The 19,013-nt window shown below is 47.0% G+C and overlaps 2 protein-coding genes across 5 annotated transcripts; one reads left to right on the top strand and one right to left on the bottom strand.

The window, feature by feature from the left end:
- matcap2 (microtubule associated tyrosine carboxypeptidase 2) lies at positions 1 to 6,786 on the bottom strand. Of its 2 annotated transcripts, none has more exons than XM_084696080.1 (7): positions 6,510 to 6,786; positions 4,675 to 5,342; positions 3,084 to 3,227; positions 2,381 to 2,513; positions 1,807 to 2,112; positions 1,568 to 1,665; positions 1 to 1,229 (listed from the first exon to the last, which is right to left on the bottom strand). In XM_084696080.1, exons 1-7 carry the CDS (start codon positions 6,532 to 6,534, stop codon positions 1,071 to 1,073), a joined length of 1,533 nt encoding a protein of 510 aa, XP_084552206.1. In that variant the 5' UTR covers positions 6,535 to 6,786; the 3' UTR covers positions 1 to 1,070. The 2 variants fall into 2 exon arrangements, with proteins under 2 accessions (XP_084552206.1, XP_084552207.1); XM_084696081.1 differs by having other exon boundaries at positions 4,675 to 5,338.
- Positions 6,787 to 7,734: 948 nt separating this feature from the next.
- On the top strand, positions 7,735 to 18,540 carry anln (anillin, actin binding protein). 3 transcript variants are annotated; one of them, XM_084696411.1, is made up of 24 exons: positions 7,738 to 7,953; positions 9,191 to 9,341; positions 9,624 to 10,091; positions 10,232 to 10,524; positions 10,705 to 11,089; positions 11,266 to 11,468; positions 11,819 to 11,923; positions 12,015 to 12,129; positions 12,236 to 12,337; positions 12,604 to 12,830; positions 12,947 to 13,092; positions 13,242 to 13,386; positions 14,013 to 14,148; positions 14,303 to 14,500; positions 14,618 to 14,744; positions 14,842 to 14,890; positions 14,971 to 15,024; positions 15,533 to 15,565; positions 15,707 to 15,725; positions 15,810 to 15,922; positions 16,575 to 16,661; positions 16,834 to 16,941; positions 17,072 to 17,244; positions 17,337 to 18,540. In XM_084696411.1, the coding sequence occupies exons 1-24, from the start codon at positions 7,936 to 7,938 to the stop codon at positions 17,449 to 17,451; spliced, it is 3,570 nt and encodes a 1,189-aa protein (XP_084552537.1). In that variant the 5' UTR covers positions 7,738 to 7,935; the 3' UTR covers positions 17,452 to 18,540. The 3 variants fall into 3 exon arrangements, with proteins under 3 accessions (XP_084552538.1, XP_084552537.1, XP_084552536.1); XM_084696410.1 differs by having other exon boundaries at positions 10,702 to 11,089; XM_084696412.1 differs by lacking the exons at positions 16,575 to 16,661; positions 16,834 to 16,941; positions 17,072 to 17,244; positions 17,337 to 18,540 and adding an exon at positions 16,183 to 16,374 and having other exon boundaries at positions 7,735 to 7,953; positions 10,702 to 11,089.
- The last annotated feature ends 473 nt before the right edge of the window (positions 18,541 to 19,013 follow it).

The raw sequence follows: 19,013 nt of genomic DNA, 5'->3' as shown, positions 1-19,013 counted from the left end.
TTCCTGCAGTCTGCTTTATTGGGGGTTTTCAGGGTCTGTTAACATGAGAAGGCATTCACGATACAGACACGTCAACATCCAAATACCAGTGCTTAACATGGGATTAAACCACAGGGGGTATCGGCGGTGAAGTAGCAGCACACATGCTAACTACAAAGTGTCAACAGTTACAGTTACCAAATATCACAGTGCTCAGATTTCAAACAGGTATGAAAAACAAGAACGTTTGACGTGTCAATCATTTCGACCATGGGAGCTTTAATTACTTAAACATAGTGCATTAAAAAAAAACACTTGGGTTTGGGATTGTTCCTTCAAATGCAGGAAAGGTTTGTAGAAATAACTGCCAGAAAGAGAGCAGTTGAAAAAGGGCAGAAAATGCTCAAAAGTGCAAATGGTGAGACAGTGTCTGTGTTTGTGGAGAGTGTGGCCGTGAGGAGAGCTCTGAAAGAACCCACACCAGCACACAGCCCAATCGACCAGAAACTAGTCTTCCATCTCCAGACATGCAACGGTACACATAATCAATCACTACAACTCCACGACAGCCTTCCTGCCTCTGAGCCGTGTTCAGGAACAGTGCTGACAGGTATAGAAAATTGGTACTTTCAGTAGGCATAGAGATACTGCCTTGGTCAATCCACTTGTGCTTCACAGCTCGTTCTCATACACGCCACTCCAGGAAGCTCTCTCGTCAGCATAGCCCGGTCTCGACAAACACACAGACTGTTTCCATGTTATTCCCTGAACACCAACAACAACAGCAACCACTAGGATAAAACCTTGTAGAGTCAAGTGGAGGAATCCATTTGTCTTTGGGCGAGAGACAGAAAGAGAAGTACACTTAGTGTGGAGGAGCGAGAGAGAAAGACTCCACCGACATGACAGTACGATACAATGCAGTAGTCTGCACAGGTCACATGTCCCACAGCTACCATGCTCCAAGGAGAAGATGGTGGAGGGAACAGGGGGAAAGATGCAGGGCTGTCCTTGGTGGGAGAATTCACTGGCTTTAATAAGGTTTCAGTAGCTCCCCGTCCCCCCTCCCCCCTCCCCGTCTCTGCTGAGACTCACAGCAGGAGGCGCAGCTCCTCGTCGGTCAGCTGGTTGACCTCCATGATCTTCTCCAGCTGCTCTGCGTAGCTCACCTGGTCCTGCAGGAAGTGGGGGATGCGCACGTGCTCCGTCTGCCCCAGGAATTTCAGCCGATCCACGTCCTCGAACGACACCTGGGCACAGGAGGCAGATGTTGAGGGTGTTTTCACGATGTCTGATGGTGACCCTCTGAGAGCCCCTGTCCCTGCCTGGAGTCACTCCTCTCATGCAGAACAGCATCTGTTCTGATCCCTGCTCCTGCTTCCAGAAGCCTGTGCGTTCAGTTTAAGCGCTTCATGTTGTTACTAACTTAATTCACGGGATAGTCTCAATAAATGTTAAGCTACACTATGGCATCCTCACTGAAACCTGTGACCTTTTGGTGCGTCCAGAGCTTGCGTTTGTAGCGTCCAGAACAGAGCGCTGATCTTACTTCAGGGTACAGGTGAACACAACCTCCAAAAGCTCTCACCTTTCCCAGGGCCATCAGCAGAGGAAAGTCAATCTTCTCCCTGTGTCTCAGGATCTTGAGGATGCCGTCCAGGTACACCTGGTCCTTACTGAAACAGCCTGGAACACGACACGCCCTTCTTCAGTATCAGGCAGGCTGACCCATGGTGTCAATGTGTGCGTGCGTGTGCGCGTGTGTGCGGCAGAGGGAGAGCGTCTCCACGCGGCTCCTCTCACCAGGGCTCATCTGCTTCTGCTCACCTGGCTGGGACGTGTCCGTCTGGCCCCTCTTGGCTCGGACGCAGTAGTCCCAGCGCGTGCCCGGGTCCCGGACGAAGCGGCCCAGGTCGCCGAAGAGCTGTGAGAAGGACATGGTGCTGGCCTGGTAGACGGTGTAGTAGAGCAAGGCGGCGCGCCACAGCGTGGGGTCCTTCCTGTACAGCACGCTGTGGATGCTGGCCAGGCCCTCCTCCGTGGGGTTCAGGGGCTTCAGGCAGAACTTCTTCCTGCCCAGGCTGGTGCTCCAGGGCTGCTGGCCGTTGTTGATCCCCCGGAAGTAGTGTGTGCCTGGGAGCGGAAGTCAAACGCACCCCCCCTCATCAGTACGGCTCCAGACCTGAGGTGCTGTTAGCAAGCTGACAGAGCACAGGCTCAGGCTAAGCTAGCACATTACCATGAGGGGAAAGTACCAAACAGCTTGATAGCGTGACACATCCATATTAAGTGGGTATCTGATAGTGTCGCTGTTGTTTAAATCCCATACTGTACTGGACTGGTCTCCATGACTAATGAGCATGAGGTACATATACAGTGTGGCTGGGTCTGCGTAGCCTACCGATCTCGTGGCGGAGCATGCCCTCCAGCCAGTGCTCGCGGGCGGTGGAGATGTTGATGGTGAGGGTGGGCCGGCTGTTCACCACCGTCATGGAGGCTCTGGAGAGGAGGTCGTCCGTCATGTGGACCACTATCTGACAGAACGTCACAGGCTGGTTAGGTTTCTCATCGCACCTCTGTCACAGATGACACCTGAAGCATGTCTCTGCTTGATGATGTCAGAGAACAACCCCCTGTGCCCTTCGGTTAGGCAGCTAGACCAGGGCAAGCCACACAGACAAGAGAAAAACTTCCCTCAGGTGATAGCTTTTGCCAGATGTTACTTGCCTCTGGCACATTAACATTGACTGCCCAGTCATGGCTGCTGAACAAGCTAGAATGAGGACTAATCACTTCTGACACATTCTGGGGCATGAATGTCGGAGACAACAGAAGGGAGAGAGTGAATGTTAGAAATGTATTCATCCTGTCTCCCAGTCCCCCTGCATCACATCTCATAAAAAGAATGTTCTAGAATACTCACTATATGGCATGTCTGTGCTTTTTTCTCACAGACCACAGCACTACCCTCACCCACGTCTTTTCTGGTCACTCTGACACCAATTGTGCGTGTCTCTGAATGCAACAGCTGTTCTGTGTTTGAATCTACCAAGGTCTGCGTCGTAGGAAACAGTCTACATACAGCCATGGTTTCTCTCTCTCACCTCCCCCATGCAGCCCTCCTTCTCCATGTACTTCTTGACGCTGTACCAGATGCGACTCTTGGTGAGAAGGTTGCCCCCCGTGGCCTGCTCAAACTTCTCATAGTTGCCGTACTTCTGCAGGGCCATCTCCATGATCCGAACCGCCTGAGAACATGGAACAACACATTGCACCTTCAGTGGAGTTGCCAATAAAGCCATCTTTAATATGATTACATGAACTACAAGTCCCATATTAGGGCGAGGAAGTCTTTGCATTCTGTATCAAGGTCTTCAGTCTGGAGATGTTCTGGTCCGATGGCCGTCTCAGAATGTTCACTATACTTTCTGTGAAGTTATGTGATTAGTCAGGGACTTCTGAAGTGAGAGGTTGTCCTATAGGATGATTGTCAGCCTGAGCAAACACGCTGTGAGGGAGAATATAGACCGTGACGATTCAGATTGGATATGAGACCCCTTCTGTGAATGTACAGTCCCTGCAGTTATTATGCAATGACACGCTATGAAATTCAAGGTTAGGGTTATTAATGAAACTGCATGAAGTCTTGTCAAGCTTTAGGCCCTAGACTATATTTGTCCTCCTCATTTCGGATACATGATAGCCTATGAATAGTTGATGAAGGGTCACACAAAAGGAGTCCTCTTTGACAAGCCCAGAGTGAAGGGCCCCACAATGGGGACATGTAAAACAAGAGCAGAGTCGGGAGAAGGAGAAAGAAAACATGATAGCACAAACGGCAGCATCCACCACAGGGTCGCTTTACTGTACTTCCTGTGGAGCTCACTCATCAAAACACACAACGCCTCTCTCCTCTGACGTGTGTACGGTTGTTACCCAGGCAGCATGCAACAGAACCCACAGGATAAAGCCTAACTTCACCCAGAAACACGAGTGAACAATACTGCTAAACTACTAAGCTTATATTTTGTAAGGAAGAGGCCATTTATAAGCCTTGTGTCTATATTGGAGGGCTGATTACTGGAAGGCATACAGGAAAGCTTTTCATTATAGATTATATTCCTTTTAGAATCCTGACAGTAAGCTATTGTGTCAGGGCACAATGTGCAAACTGCTGTACGCACATTCATGTATCCAGTAACCTTTTCCGTGTCTGATTACTCTCATCTCTTTTGCCAGGGTAATCACAACATGATATTGCTTTTAACCTGCTCTTAGTGATCTGTGTGTGGTCAGAGATGTTTCTTGGACATTTGCCCAGAATAGGAGAGTGGACAGTGCATTAGGTGTATAATCTTTGTCTCAATCCAGCCAGACTCTCCCCCGAATTCATAGAGCTTCTAAGGACTTTCCAGAGTTTATCCATCTACACTGGTCTAACATGGCTTGTAGACAGATTTACTTCACCTCAGTTCTGAGAGAGCCTGACCTGTGGCACAGTGGGGAACTCTAATACCAGACACTTTAGTGTCAACCCAGAGCACAAGGGCCAGGGGTAGCATATAGGTAAGTGACCTGCACCAACCCTCAATCAAGACAATCAGTGTTTGAATTCTGGGTGGGTCTGCCTCCTGATTTCATAGGGTTTCTCAGCTCTGTTCTTTCCAACGTCATATCATGCGACCTGCTCCTTACCTGGGTCAGAAAGCGATCGGAGGCATTGTTGTGTCGAGCCAGGACGAGTGGAGATAGAGGGTTGCTGTACTCAAACTGGGGGTTATAGGTGTAGCCTGACTTGAAAAACTTGGCCTTCTCCTTCTCCACATTGGACGGTTTGATGGCGGTAAGGATGCAGAGCTTCTTGGTGGAGTTGTCCCGCTCTGCGGGGATTCCTGCTTTGGACAGAGAGGGGAGTTTGGTGCGGGACGAGCTGGCACAGAACTTCCTGGTCCGAGTTGTGGGGCGAGGGGACAGGCCAATAGGGCTGCCCAGCACGGTGATGGTGGACGCTGGCTTGGTGCCACCATAGAGGCTGCCTGGGGAGAAGATATGCGACAGCCTGGTGTCCCCACTTCCCTGGCTCTGCAGCATCAGAGGGTTGAGAGATGGACGGCGGTTGTCATTCCTGCCAGACATGGAGACACACCTCCCGGTCCTCCTGTATGAGGAGTGCTTTGGGCTCTGCCTGTCCTCCTCCTCTGCTTGCAGCAGCACATTGAAGCTGCTGGTCCCGGTGGTGAAGAGGTCCTTGAGAACGGTGGACGAGACCTTCTCCAGGCACACTTGGCTGGGGCTCACAGGCTTGTCCGTGGGGCTCAGAATGTACTTTCTCGACAGCTCCAGCTCTGGCCAGTGGAGCCTTTCTGAAACAGACAGGGGATAAGAGCAGTGGTGATATTGAGGGCGGTGATTCTGAGCAGCTTATTTTAGATTCACATTCACTTGCAGCAGACTTCTAGGATGTTCCGACATGACTAATCCTATTAAGTGTCCAATACAGAACAGAGTTCTACTGCACAGTTCTTCAAAGAGTGGCCCTATTTTGATAACTTGAAAAGTGTGAAACTGAATTTCCTGGCTGTACAGGGTAGGTTTAATAACAGTAAATAACACTAATAATCTATTGGTATCTTGACGTTTTATATTGTCATTTATAGACTGTGACTGTGCTTTTGGTTGGCAATGGTATAACCAAAACTATTCCATTAGTTACAAACTCTCCTAATAATCCATTATCTCCTAAAAATCCATTATACAATACCCCACAGTTTCCTCTAGAGTGTAAGAGGACTCATATCACCATTCCATGGTGGGTACATTGGCTACGCTTCATTGCATTTCATACAATGCACTGTCCATTATCTTAAACCAAATTATTCTCATCATGTCTCCAGTCAGACAGGATAGCATGCTCAGTGCAGGGCCTCGTGACTTGACTCACTGAAATGACCTAGAGCGCCATCACAGTCAGCAGAGCTTCCCTGCACTGGCAGGAGCAACCATGTGGAATCCATGCAACTACAGCACAAATAAAGGAAGTTCGCAGGAGGATGACAACCAATGGACTGTACGCCAAAACAAATCATTCCAAACTTCAGTTAGTTCTGTCAGTAACTTCAGTGTGTTGAAAACGTACTGAATGTCTGTCCCAAACCTTGCGTAGTCCCAAACCATAATTAGGCTCAAATGATCTGTCTAGATCCTGGTCATTGAAAAATCATCAACTGAGAATACTGTATGTGTAGGCTATCCAATTTGAGTCGAATACACAGTGCAATGCTAGCCAAATTACTATTTTAATTACTATTTTGAAAACTAGTCCAAGAGGGTTGGTATGTAAAAAGCTTTCTAAATTGCTTAATAGTTAAACATCCTGTAACTTTCTATTGTGTTGTCTAAATTTAGCTATTGAGTCTGTCTAAGATTAAGAGCTGAAACTAATAGAGGGATACAGTGATAGGGAACTTCACTAACATCAGTGACATACAAAACAATGACTGAATTCAGGCTTATAAGGTTACAGGACTTACCAGTTACTTTAATTGATTCCAGCATCCTCTACTGTTGGCAATGACACTTCACACAGTGCTGTTTTGAACTCGTCGTCAGATGGCTAGAGATCAGATGGCCAAGCCAAATCAGATTGAGCCAGTGAAGCAAGTACTTGCTAGCTAGCGAAACTAGCTTAGTAGCTAATACGTCAATCTATCTATAAAAACTAGTAGATAGCTAGAATTAAGACCATGCAAGTAGGGCATGATGTTCTATCTGTGCTCGACATCAACAAATTCTGCTGTATCTGTCAAGAGACGCGGACTGGACTGACAAAACTCTGGACTGTTTCTATGGTACCCAGGTTACGTCACACAAAAGCGATTGGTGTTGATGGGACTTGCAGTTCTCTAAAATGAAAATAGACTGAGTCAGAGAAAGAAATCTCTCCATGGCTCTGGAACAGGTCAAAAAAATGGAACATTTAAATATGAGTGTATTAAATAGCCTATATAATCACATTGCATTAATTATCCTCGGTCATTTACAACCCAAAATGTTTGCCTTTGTTAAATCCATCTTCAAAAACTAGTCCTCACATTTAAGGTGGAGTGGTAAGCCTGAATGCACAGAAAATGGGAACGAGGAAAGGGGTCTCATCCCATTTGATTCAAAATATGTACGTAATGGGGTATGAATATCTACAGGGGCATACCTCGAATAGTACCAAGGTGAAGATAGTGTCATATTCGACATTCGTCTCACATTCAATTAAGTTTCAAACAGAATGATAGAAAATTGTTAATCTCAGGTGTACATGAGATTTTTCAGCACAATTTTGTTATTAAGATTACAAGTTATGAAAATTAGCCATAGCGATTGAAGGTATTCACACTCGTCACACAAGACTATAGTCCCAAAAAGCATTTATTGGCTTGTCTTTGTTTGCTAGCAACATGCTTCATTATTTAAGACAAGTTCCATCTGTCTAGAATACTTGCAGTGGTGACCCCTGGACCTGTCAAGACAATACATATTTCCTACGATGGCAGTCAAAACAATTGTTTTACACACACGCACACATACACGCACATCACATAAACACACACACACACACACACACACACACACACACACACACACACATCACATAAACACACAAAAACAGTTGACTTAAATGTGATAGGTTGGGTTACAGCCAATCTCGGACGATGCAATCCGCCTATGCGATTTGATTGGCTCTCGTGTTCACCTCCAACCGTCAGAGTCTGCGCCTGGAGCGCACCGCTGAAATTCAAATTTGAACAGATGTTTGAGAGACGAAAAAAGGAAAGAGTGTCTGGATCTGCGTGTTGAGTAACGACGGCTCACAAGCTGTCATTGTCTCGCGAATCGATATAGATAAACGTATAATAGTTAATACAGTTCTTTACTAGTTTCAACCCGGGATAAACTGTCCCCAGAATGGATCCGTTTACTGAGGTGAGTGAGATACTGTACTCTTAGCTAGCACTTGTAGTCGAGCTAACGTTAGCAAACTTGCCCGATATAGAATCAAGCTAATATTAACCTTAGCTAACCATGTTTGCTGTCTAAATAAATGGTTTGTTGTTTTCTAACCTAAAAGAAGATGCATTCTCTTTTAGACCGGTACAAATATGTGACGTTTGATATTTCAAATGTCATGCTCACAAAGGACATTACCATCCCACTTGCTAGCTTTAGCTACGTTTAGCCACACCCATGCCACGTGAATAATGTTGAAAAATAATACTCAGTATCAGATAATAATCAATTGTGTCAGCTTCATAGTTAATAGACTTGCTATATAAAAATGTGTGAGGCAAAGCTGAATTTTCTGTCAAAAGCCCTCCCCCAACCAACCTTGTACGTTTTGGACTGCGTGTGACGTTTTTCTGTCAATGTACTCATTCATTTCCAATTAAGGGACGAAAAGTTATACATTATTCTTCATGGTCCAAGCCAGTTGAAGCCTCCAACAGTCCCCCCACACATCATAAACATTTTTTTATATATACAGTGCAGTTTCTATTGAATTTATTTTGTTCAGTTGTACAATGGATTGATTTGTAACTTCTGTAAGAACTTCCTTAAGTGCCATATATGTCAATTCTCTTACTGCAAAACATTGCATTACCATATGCATAGATCAGTGGTAGGCGCTTCAGACAACTCTCCTCCAACCAATAGAATCTATTCTAAGAGTTCAAATTCTGTAACCACACCATAGCAGGAGTGGCTCATTCCTCAGGAATGACACCCCACACTTTTCCACTTGGAAGAGTCACCCAGGCAGCAGTGGAAAAGCAGGAATGTCAGTGTTGAACTACAGCCTGGCAGTAAATCAGATTCACTGTTTGCCTGGGAGGCCAGCCGTTACTGTTTTCACACACACAGGAGTAGAGCAGGCGGGAAAAATAAAGAATAGATAAGAAAAGTATGCTGTTTTGTTTCAAAACATTTTAAAAGTTTATGTTTTAAAAATGTTCCTAATGGATTTGAGTAATTTTGTATAGATTCAACTGCAGTTTCCAGACTGCTAAAACATGACTGAATACAGTACCAGTAAAGTGTTCAGTCCTGATTGTTATTTATTTATTATTCCTGAACTGGGCATATCTTTCAGACAACCTGTAAATAACTACATCTCTAGTTACAATTACTTTATAGTTCACACACAAGTTTTCTTCTCGTTTAGAAACTCCTGGAGCGCACACGGGCCCGGAGAGAGAACCTGCAGAAGAAGATTGCTGAGAGGCCCACTGCAGCCAACAGACCGATGGCCAAGAGAGCCAGGGAGCCACTGGCTGAGACCAACAGTATGATCAGCGAACCAGCCATTGACAAAAGTGAGTCACCCCCAGCACCAAATGTGTTCAGTCACAATTTATCTGTGAATAATCCTGTATTCAAATGACAGTGGGGTGTTGTTTTTTTGGCCTCAGCCTTTCAGGAAGTGCTTGAACTTCCTCTTGTACATGACAATCAGGAAGCCTGTTGATCGTCTCTAGCATATGTTCTGTAGCAGGCCTGGAAATGTATTGCTCCCTAGCTTGGCTTAAGCATTTTGGTATACTTTCAACACAAACATTCTCAAAATAATCTTCCCTCGTGTTTACTTTCTACCCAAGCCCCGCACCCATCCTCCAAGCCCTCTCCGTCAAAGCGAAGATGCTCGGGGGAGAATGGCCAGCCAGTTGTGGGGGAAGAGAACCGGGAGCCAGTCTGTCCTGTGGTCCCTGCCACAGCAGACCCTCACACGGACAGGAAGCCCCCTGTGGGTCCAGCCAGCGTGCGATCTTCCACCTCTCTGGACAGGAAGGCTGTGCCTCCTACCACTACCCCTGAGCCAGAGACCAAGGTACCACAACCACCTCCAGCTCAGACCCATGTGGTGCGTCCAGCCCCAGAGCCACAGAGGATGGCCGCGAGTGCTGCTCCAGTACCCCAGGGGAGCAGGGATGTGGACATGACCCCCTCCAGCCCAGCTCTGCAGAGGACCAGGGAGGACCCCAAGGAAGCCCCTACCCAGACGACATCTGGCATGAAGTCTCGTCTGCAGAGACTGGCCGAGCAGAGGCATTACTGGGACGCTGACGGTATGGGCATAGCTACTCGTTAGCTACTAGTGCTGACTCTAAAACTTGAGCACTTAAGGATGAACGTTGACTGTTTTACTTGTTTACACATGATTTGTGTTGGCCTGCATGGTTTTAAATATATGATCTACCCTGCCCAGGTACCTCTGAGGTGGTTCCAGACTGTGCATCTCTGTCACCTGTCAAGACTCAGAGAGAGGTGGCCCCGGCTCCTGTCCCCACATCTTCAGGGGCCCCCCTGGGGAGGAAGGGCCGGCTGGCCAACCTCGCGGCCACCATTGGTTCTTGGGAGGATGACCTCAGTCACTCTACGCACAAATCGCAGCCTGAAACCGTGCTAGCCCAGAGAGATTCCGCTGCTTGCACCAAACCTAAATATGGTGGACAGCTAAGCAATACAGCATCCAGCCAGCCCAAACCCAGCTCCAATCAGGTGAGCCATACAAAATACAATCCCTCCTAAGCATTTAATTTGTTTATTTTGTTGAATGGGCTTTTTGAATGTGGTGGTGATGACACTTGAGTTATTACATGGCATGGTTCTTTCATTCTGTCTTCTTTACCTGGGATACATGTGATCAATTAGGGCCCTGTGTCATCTTTGTTCCAGCAGCCTATCTACTCTCCAGTCAAGTCCAACCGAGTGATTCTGCCAAGCCCTCAGAAGACTGTGGTCCCGGAGGCAAGGCCAGCTGTACAAACAAGCAGAGGGCTACCCTCTCCCGTGGCCAGTCCCCAGAAGATCTACCCATCCAGTCAGGGGAGAGCCCTCCCCTCCAGCCCTCAGAAGGTGAGCCCCTCGGTGGCGTCTGTAGCTCAGAGTCCCCTGAAGAACCAGGCTGTCTCCAGTGGCCCCAACTTCAGTCAGAGTCCCCAAAAGCCAGGCCTCCCGAGCAAGCCCCCTCCCACTGGCCCCTCGGTCCTCCAGAGCAGAGAGAAGTTGGCCAAGGAGACCACCACCACCCCCCTGCAGCAGAAAACCCCAGCTGGAGGTCCAGGTGAGAAATGTAGCTGCTGTAACCCCTGAATACAAAAAAAAAAGGTCCTTCAGTTGACAAAACAATGAATCACACGTAGGTGATTAAGGGTGTGCCTGAAGTTCTTGAGCATTGGCGTGATCTCTCCTCCCTCAATCATGCAACTCATAGTCTATGACTGTCTTCACGACACCCAGGCGTCAAGTCATTCCTGGAGCGTTTTGGGGAGAGGTACCAGGAGCGCACCAACCAGAACTCCCCTGCAGGTGGGGCAGCTCAGGCCAGGACCCCCGCCATGCCCCTGCCTGTGACACCCAACACTAGGCTGGTCCAGGAGAGGCTGAGAGGTGTACAGGCTGCCAGCACCGCCACCGCTGATCTCACTCAGAAGCAGAAACTGGTGGGTTTTTAATGAAAGGCATGGACTTAATTTAGCAGACACTTTTGTTCAAAAGCGACATCGTGGGGTGGTTGGACTGGAACCCCTTAAGGCAGTATACACACAGCAATGCAGGAGTAGAACCTGCAGAGGCTGCAGGACTCAAACCCATGATGATACATGTACGCACTGCAGTGCAGGGTGAAATTTGACTTCCTTAGGCTGAGTTTGATTCAAAGCCACAATATAGTGCACACTGGGTACATTACAGGAGTGATGCTCTTATCACAGTGAGCCACCCAGGACCTTTGTGACTTCGAATTTGTGATCGGATGTTTGAAGAAAACTAACCCACAGTCATGTCTGTTCAGGAGCGGGAGTCTGAACTGGCACAGATTCGCAACCGCTTCCAGAAAGGGAACATGTGGAAAAGCAAGGACGAGGCGGCAGATCCAAAGCAAGCCACCAAAATCGTGGTGAGTTGTTCTTAGTATTTCTAAGTTGGTTGCCTGTGAAGTATTCGTCTAATAATTCGACAAACAATGTCTTTCTGTTGCTTCCTCTCAGGAGGTGTTGGAGCAGCCTGAAGAAGTCACGTCTGCTGAGGCTCAACCAGAGGAAGCAACAGTGCCACCTGCTGAAACCCCGAACTCTCCTGTGTCCAAGTCTCATGGCCCTGCAGGTACCGTGGGGGGGAAAGACACATTCCTGTATTATAATTCATTATGAATTAGGCGTGGCACACAAACAAAATCTGAAGAAAATCTGGATTTTGTTGTTCTTCAAAGGCACCGGAGTGATCCCCACACCTCCGGCCTCCAGCCCTCTGAAGAGAGTGGAGTTCTCACTGCAAAAGCCTTCTGAGGACGAGGCTCCAGAGAAACAAGAAGGTACACAAAAGAGCTGTTAGTGGATCATCAGCGTTACCTTGTGTTCTTTGGAAGTGTGTACTGATTCAGGGTTTCCAGCAGAACAATTGATAGTTACGGTGGAAGGGTGGGATTTATACGGCAGAAATCGCTATATATTTTTTTATATATATATATATAAACGTATATGAGGCGGCAGGCGTGTGTTGCTTAGGCGGCCGCCACAGCTGCAAAGTTCTGTGGGAAAACCTGGGATACAAATGGGCCTGTTTTCTCTGTCATCCCAGACGAGGATGTGGTCAGGGAGATTGAGATGAACGTGGACCACTCCATAAACTCTGCAGTCATCAATGAGCTGTTCGATGGTGTGCTGGAGGATAGCGACGAGCGCACCGGAGAGGAGGAGGAGGAGGAGGGTGAGGAAGAGGAGGATGCCCTGAACATTTCCTCAATGTCTCTTCTCACCCCCCTGGTAGAGGCCTCGGTAGTCAAGAGCCCAGAGAGGAGAATGATGGTGAGTCAAAGTGGTTTGGAAGCTTAACAAGAACCAGAATCCAAATCATCTCTCTTTATCTAGCTGACCTATGAAATATCTTTATTGACGAAGCACACTTGTATATCCCCATCCAGACTTCCACCCCAGCCAGCTCATTCATCGAGAAGGACAATACTCCAGAGAGTGTCTCCAGAAAGAGCAAGTTTCAGAGGGCCCGCATGCTCCGGGCTGGCTTGGACAGCGTGGAGGGCTCTGACGAAGACCTCAAACTGCCCTACAGGTAGCGCTACCGCTCCTCACGAGCCCTCAGCTGTCTGCATTACTCTGTGTGTGGGTGGAGGGAGAAGGTTGACAATGTGTCCCTTGAATGTGAATCATCTGCTGCATTGCAGCCGGGTGGGCCTGACAGTGTTGTCCTGTGTGTTCCAGTATTGACGCCTACAGATCCACCAGGGTCAAGGAGACTGAGAGGCCCCATGTGAAGCAGGTGATCGTGAGGAAGGAGGACGTGGCCCTCAGACCTGAGGAGGCCAGGAGCGCCGGCAGCCATGGCAACATCAAGCAGAGGATGAAGGTGAATATTTCAAACCCCTGCTAAACAACTGTTTACACGTTTTAAACACTTGCACTGCAGATGCAGCCCATGTTGCCCGCTCAATGTAATGAGCCTAATTAATTGAGAATTAAATTCTCTGTATACATAAGACGTCCTTGGCTCTATAAAAACCTAATTAGACACAGTAGGGTTCAGTTATCCACAGTGTCATCATGGACACCCTCTGATTTGAAACCCTTTATTGTGTTGATTTAACCCTTGTGGTGCTTTCGGCTCACAATGACCCCAAGGTTCACAACGACCCATCGTTGTGCTGCGACAACTTTACCCAATACAAAAACAAATAAAAAGCATTTTCTTTTAACTTTCGCGCTGTGTGTGTGTGTGTGTGTGTGTGTGTGTGTGTGTGTGTGTGTGTGTGTGTGTGTGTGTGTGTGTGTGTGTGTGTGTGTGTGTGTGTGTGTGTGTGTGTGTGTGTGTGTGTGTGTGTGTGTGTGTGGGGGGGGGGGGGGGGGTGAGACAGCCCGACAGTTAAAAGAAACATTTTGGTAGGTAAAGTTGTCGCAACACGTGTGTGGGGGGGGGGGATCACAATGACCCGAAGATAACACAAGGGTTACAAGAGGCTGTCCTTCTCCACCCAGATCCTGACCAATGAGATGAACCTGCAGCAGACAGTGATCCACCAGGCCAGCCAGGCCCTGAACTGCTGCACGGATGAGGAGCATGGCAAAGGCTCCCAGGTGGAGGCAGAGGCCGAGAGGCTGCTGCTGGTGGCCAGTGAGTGTCCCTCAATAAGCTCAGACCCCTCACAGCATCCCTCATCCAGTCAGCCCTCGTTTTGTCCAACTACCATGCACAGTACAGACACTGATCCAAGCGGATGGTTAAAGGTCATTAAAAGTGCTAACGAGTCGTTGTTGTGTTTGTAAAGCGGAGAGGAGGGGGGCTCTGAAGGCCGAGCTGGACCGTCTGAAGGGAGAGGGTCCTGTAGGCCAGAGGAAGGGGGCCCCGGGGCCCTCTAAGGCCCAGTATGACATGGGGGTCCCGGCCTCAAAGGGCTCCATCTCTCTGCTGGAGCTGCGACTGCCCCTTAAAGCTGACTTTGTCTGCTCCACAGCCAACAAGCCAGGTTAGAAGTCTCCAGAACTGTTGTCCCCTATAGAAGTGGTTCAGAACTAGTTAAGAGATGCCAACACAGTGCTAATGCTAACACCCACCACCCCTACCCCTCCCCTCTTTGTTCCAGCGTCAGCCAGTCATTACTTCTTCCTGATGATTCGGGCCGGAGCAGAGAACATGGTGGCTACTCCGCTGGCCAGCACACGCAGCGCTCTCAGCGGAGACGCGCTGACCTTCTCCACCAAGTTCACCATGTGAGTGTCCGTCCGCACACCCTCTCTCACCCACAGTAACGTTGACCCCAGATGGCAGCACATGACAATGACACGGCGTGACGGTTCTGTCTTGCAGGTCTGAGGTTTCCAATGATTTTGAAATTGACATTGAGGTCTATTGCTTGGTAAGTACTGGGAGAGATTGAAAGGGTGATGAACGTTGATGTTTGCCCTTCAGCGGAAATCATTGAATTGTTTCCCGCAGGTGCAGAAGCGTGAACTCCACACTGACAAGAAAAAGAAACCCAGCAAGTCAAAGGTATGTATGTTTACTGCACACAGTAGCAATCAAGTGGGAACATGTAAGCCACTTTTAGTTTGTGCATGAAAACTATTAGGACCATTTCCGTGGACCTGCTTTTTATTTATTAAGGATCATGTTTGTGTTCAGATGATCTGGAGACAAGTTCACAAGAGCCATGAGTTGTGCATGTCGGTAGGGACTTTATGTACCAAGCCCCTCACACGTGTGTGTGTGTGTGTGTGTGTGTGTGTGTGTGTGTGTGTGTGTGTGTGTGTGTGTGTGTGTGTGTGTGTGTGTGTGTGTGTGTGTGTGTGTGTGTGTGTGTGTGTGTGTGTGTGTGTGTGTGTGTGTGTGTGTGATGGTGCCCCTGCTAGATAGAACACTGCTGTAAGACCCCCCTCCTCTCACTGTCGTCCCACACATGGTGGTAAACGGTCTGGGGTGGATGTTTTACAGAGGGGACCTTGGCTCCTGAACATTGTTAATGATTCAAATTGATACTTATTACCCCTCCTTCTTTCAGGCTATTACCCCGAAGAGATTCCTCGCAATTACTGTAAGTCCTTACTTTCTTAAAACCACAAAGTTGTTTTATTGAAACAGTTGTGTTGATTTCATCAACTTAATACACAACAGTGTAGGTCTGTTTGCAACAGTAACTTTTATTGTTCTTCTCATCTTCTCTCTGCCCTTGTAGAAGAGTAGCCAGACTCCAGGTATGAAGCTTTTTTCACTTAACAATAACTCCTAAGTGTATACCAGTAGTGGATCACAGTATAACACTTACACTGTGTTTGCAGTCATGGCCAGTCCTGGAGGTCCCAACGCAGTTCGCACCAGTAACTTTGCCCTGGTTGGATCCCACAAACTAACTCTGGCCTCAATCGGGAAAAACAAATTTTCCTTGGAGAAGGTATTGATTTGACACCATCTTGGTTTTTACTTGAATCGCCTATTTTGAATCACATCGTGTCTGGTATCGGCTGTGTGCGTATCAACAACTCATGCTGAGGGGGATGTTGGAAGAGTTGAGTGAACTGTGTGTTCAGGCATCAGACCCACAACCACAGGCTTGTGTAGGCTTTGTTCTCAGAGGGGAACATACAGACATCTTTCTTCCCTTGTGGAGTATGCTGCCTCGATGACACTCACACAACCGTTTCTCTCTTGTAGATCAAATGTGAAGGATTTGAGAGAGCGCTTCTCAGTGACATGTTTCAGAAAAAGGTTCCTACTTGCCTAATGACATGTTTGCATTTGTGTGTTTGGGGGAAGGGGAGAGACGGTTTGTGGCGGCACTAGTTAACCCAATGTTCCATCGTGGCACTAACATTCTAACCTTAATCGTTCAGCATGTTTCTACAATGCTGCAAGGAGAGTAGGTTGTGCTGGATGGCTACATGGTGCTTGGTATTTGAATAATCCTGTTTACCAGCCAGCATTCATACCATCCTGCCAATTTACACTTCCGCATCTTAATCCTGTCATCTCAGTGGAGCTTCAGGTTGAGGCAGTGTCTTTCCACTAGTTTGAGGCTTTTTTTCAGTGAGCTGTGTTCTCTGTAGGTGCCTTTCCTCTGTCCCCTGGAAGGGCATATCTACCTGAAGATGCAGTGTGAAGTGGGCTCTAAGGTTGAGGAGAGGGGCTTCCTGGTGAGTACAAAGTTACAAACCTGCCCACAGACAATTTGATATATGGAACAAACAGGACTAAATGCCGCATCCAATGAACTGACACTTGTCATGATCCCTGTCTCTCAGTGCTTTTCTCCAGTGTTTCCCAGTGAAGCTCAGTGCTCCATTTAAATGACGTCTTTCTCCCCAGACGATGTTTGAGGACGTCAGTGGGTTTGGAGCTTGGCATAGGAGGTGGTGCGTCCTCTCTGGATACTGCATCTCTTACTGGACCTACCCAGACGACGAGAGACGCAAGGTGAGACCATCCCAGGGTGGTGACTCAGGCCAGTTCGTGGTGCTTCTGTATGGATTCAGATCTAAGACTCCTGTGACATATTCTCAATGGGACTGTTCGGTTTCATCCGTCCTTTCTTTCCTTTTCCTAGCGCCCAATCGGTCGCATTAACTTGGCAAACTGCACCAGCAAAAAGGTGGAGCCTGCGAACCGAGAGTTCTGTGCTCGGCCAAACACGTTTGAGCTCATCACCGTGCGGCCGCAGAGAGAGGAGGATAAAGAGACACTCGTCAGCCAGTGCAAGAACACCATGTGTGTCACCACGTAAGTCCCCAGCCTTCATTAGCTTATGCTTCATGGTGTCTTAGACAGAACCGCTCTCAAAGGACTACCATTAATGTGGTTACTTTCCACAGAAACTGGCTGAGTGCTGACACTAAAGATGAGAGGAATCTGTGGATGCAGAAACTGAACCAGGTCCTGGTTGACTTGCGCATGTGGCAGCCGGATTCCTGCTACAGCCCTGCATGAGCACCCCCACCTGGGCTGGAGGGCCATCATTGACTCTTCATTGACTCTGCCCATATGTCATAAGATTACTAAGTGCAATACAAAATGAAAGTTGTTGAATATTTTTACAGGTGGAAAATCTAGAGCTTAAGTAATCAGTCATAAGTTATAAGAAATGTAGAAAAATATGAATAAAGCCATACTTTTAGTGACATTTCAGTATTTGGGAGGACTGGTGTTTTAACACCATCCCCTAAACCCATGTATTTTACTTGGTCCAAAGTATTTAGGAGGAACACTTTTACATCTGATATTTTGTAACCTGTCTGGCTTGTGTGTCTTCTGTTATTCCTACCATTTATGTTGCTAAAAAACAGATGGTTTTACAAGATCAGTTTTTTTTATGTCAGACAAAATGTTATTCAGTTTGTATATTTTACATGGTATGTGCACAAACAACAATCTAGAGTTTAGATGTGATGCGAAAGCAGCAACATTTTCTGTATGGATGCTTGACTTATTGCATAATAGCACTGAATACTAGCTCGTATTTTATATTATTCGCTGCAATGCCCTTCTCTTTCTCAAACAAACTCCCTAGCTTTAGCTAAGCGGGTATTTTGATAATACGCTGTATTTATCATGTTGGGAGTCATGCAACTTAATATTAGGTTGTCCATTATATGACCGACATCCACTTGTTTGTCCTATGTCATTGTCTTATACTGTTTCATAAGTGTGCCCAGGAAAACGTTTGAAATTGTTCAAGATTACCCTGGTAATTTTGGTAGGCCTATGCATTATTAAAGGGTGTACATGGCACTATCCTAAAGTACAAATGATCAAGGCCAGGTTTCTAATCACTTAATAGGTAAGAATTATTGTTACTACTATTTTTAAGCATATGTCTGTATTTACTTTTTGGTATTTTACGTGTTTTCCGGTTTGATGCATAGAAAACGATATACCATAATTAAAACTAAAGCGCAAAATGCTCAGCAAAATTAACGCAAGTCTGTTCCCAGAAGAAAAAACACTCCAAATGTTGCTTGTTGGTCGGGTATTGCTGGAAAGATGAAACTTTGATAATAAATGACAGCTTTATCCTAACTGAAGTGACATACTGGTTGTCAATATTTGCATTTCTTTTTCATCTGATTGCAATGATCTCTGCCTAATCGCAGCATCAGTCAACTGTTATAGGTGGTGGACCGAGCCCGCGTATCTGCTTTAGTTTTTTAAATGACCTGTCCCCGTCGATGGAGAAGCTGGATTTTTGATATTATCAACAACGGTTTTTTCTTAAAACATTTTTCGTTTGTTGGCACATATTCTTGCACATTTTTTCTGTAGCTTAGTCCAAAGTTGGCAACTTAATCAGGCAATCGTCTCAACCACCTAAACTCTCCAACCAACCAGAACCGATCTTGTTAGCTAATCGGTTAGGTTTTGTCTCCTCTCTTCAGCCTCAAAAAGGTCACTGACAACAGTATCTGAAGCTAGTTTTCATGATGTTATATGTGACTTTCTCCCTCCAATGTCTGGTCAAATGAGTTGATCATACATTTGATTGTTGACATGAT

Source organism: Hypomesus nipponensis, chromosome 4, assembly GCF_054491055.1.
Source record: "Hypomesus nipponensis isolate SF chromosome 4, ASM5449105v1, whole genome shotgun sequence".
Taxonomy (NCBI): domain Eukaryota; kingdom Metazoa; phylum Chordata; class Actinopteri; order Osmeriformes; family Osmeridae; genus Hypomesus; species Hypomesus nipponensis.
This window is presented reverse-complemented; position numbering and strand designations above follow the sequence as displayed.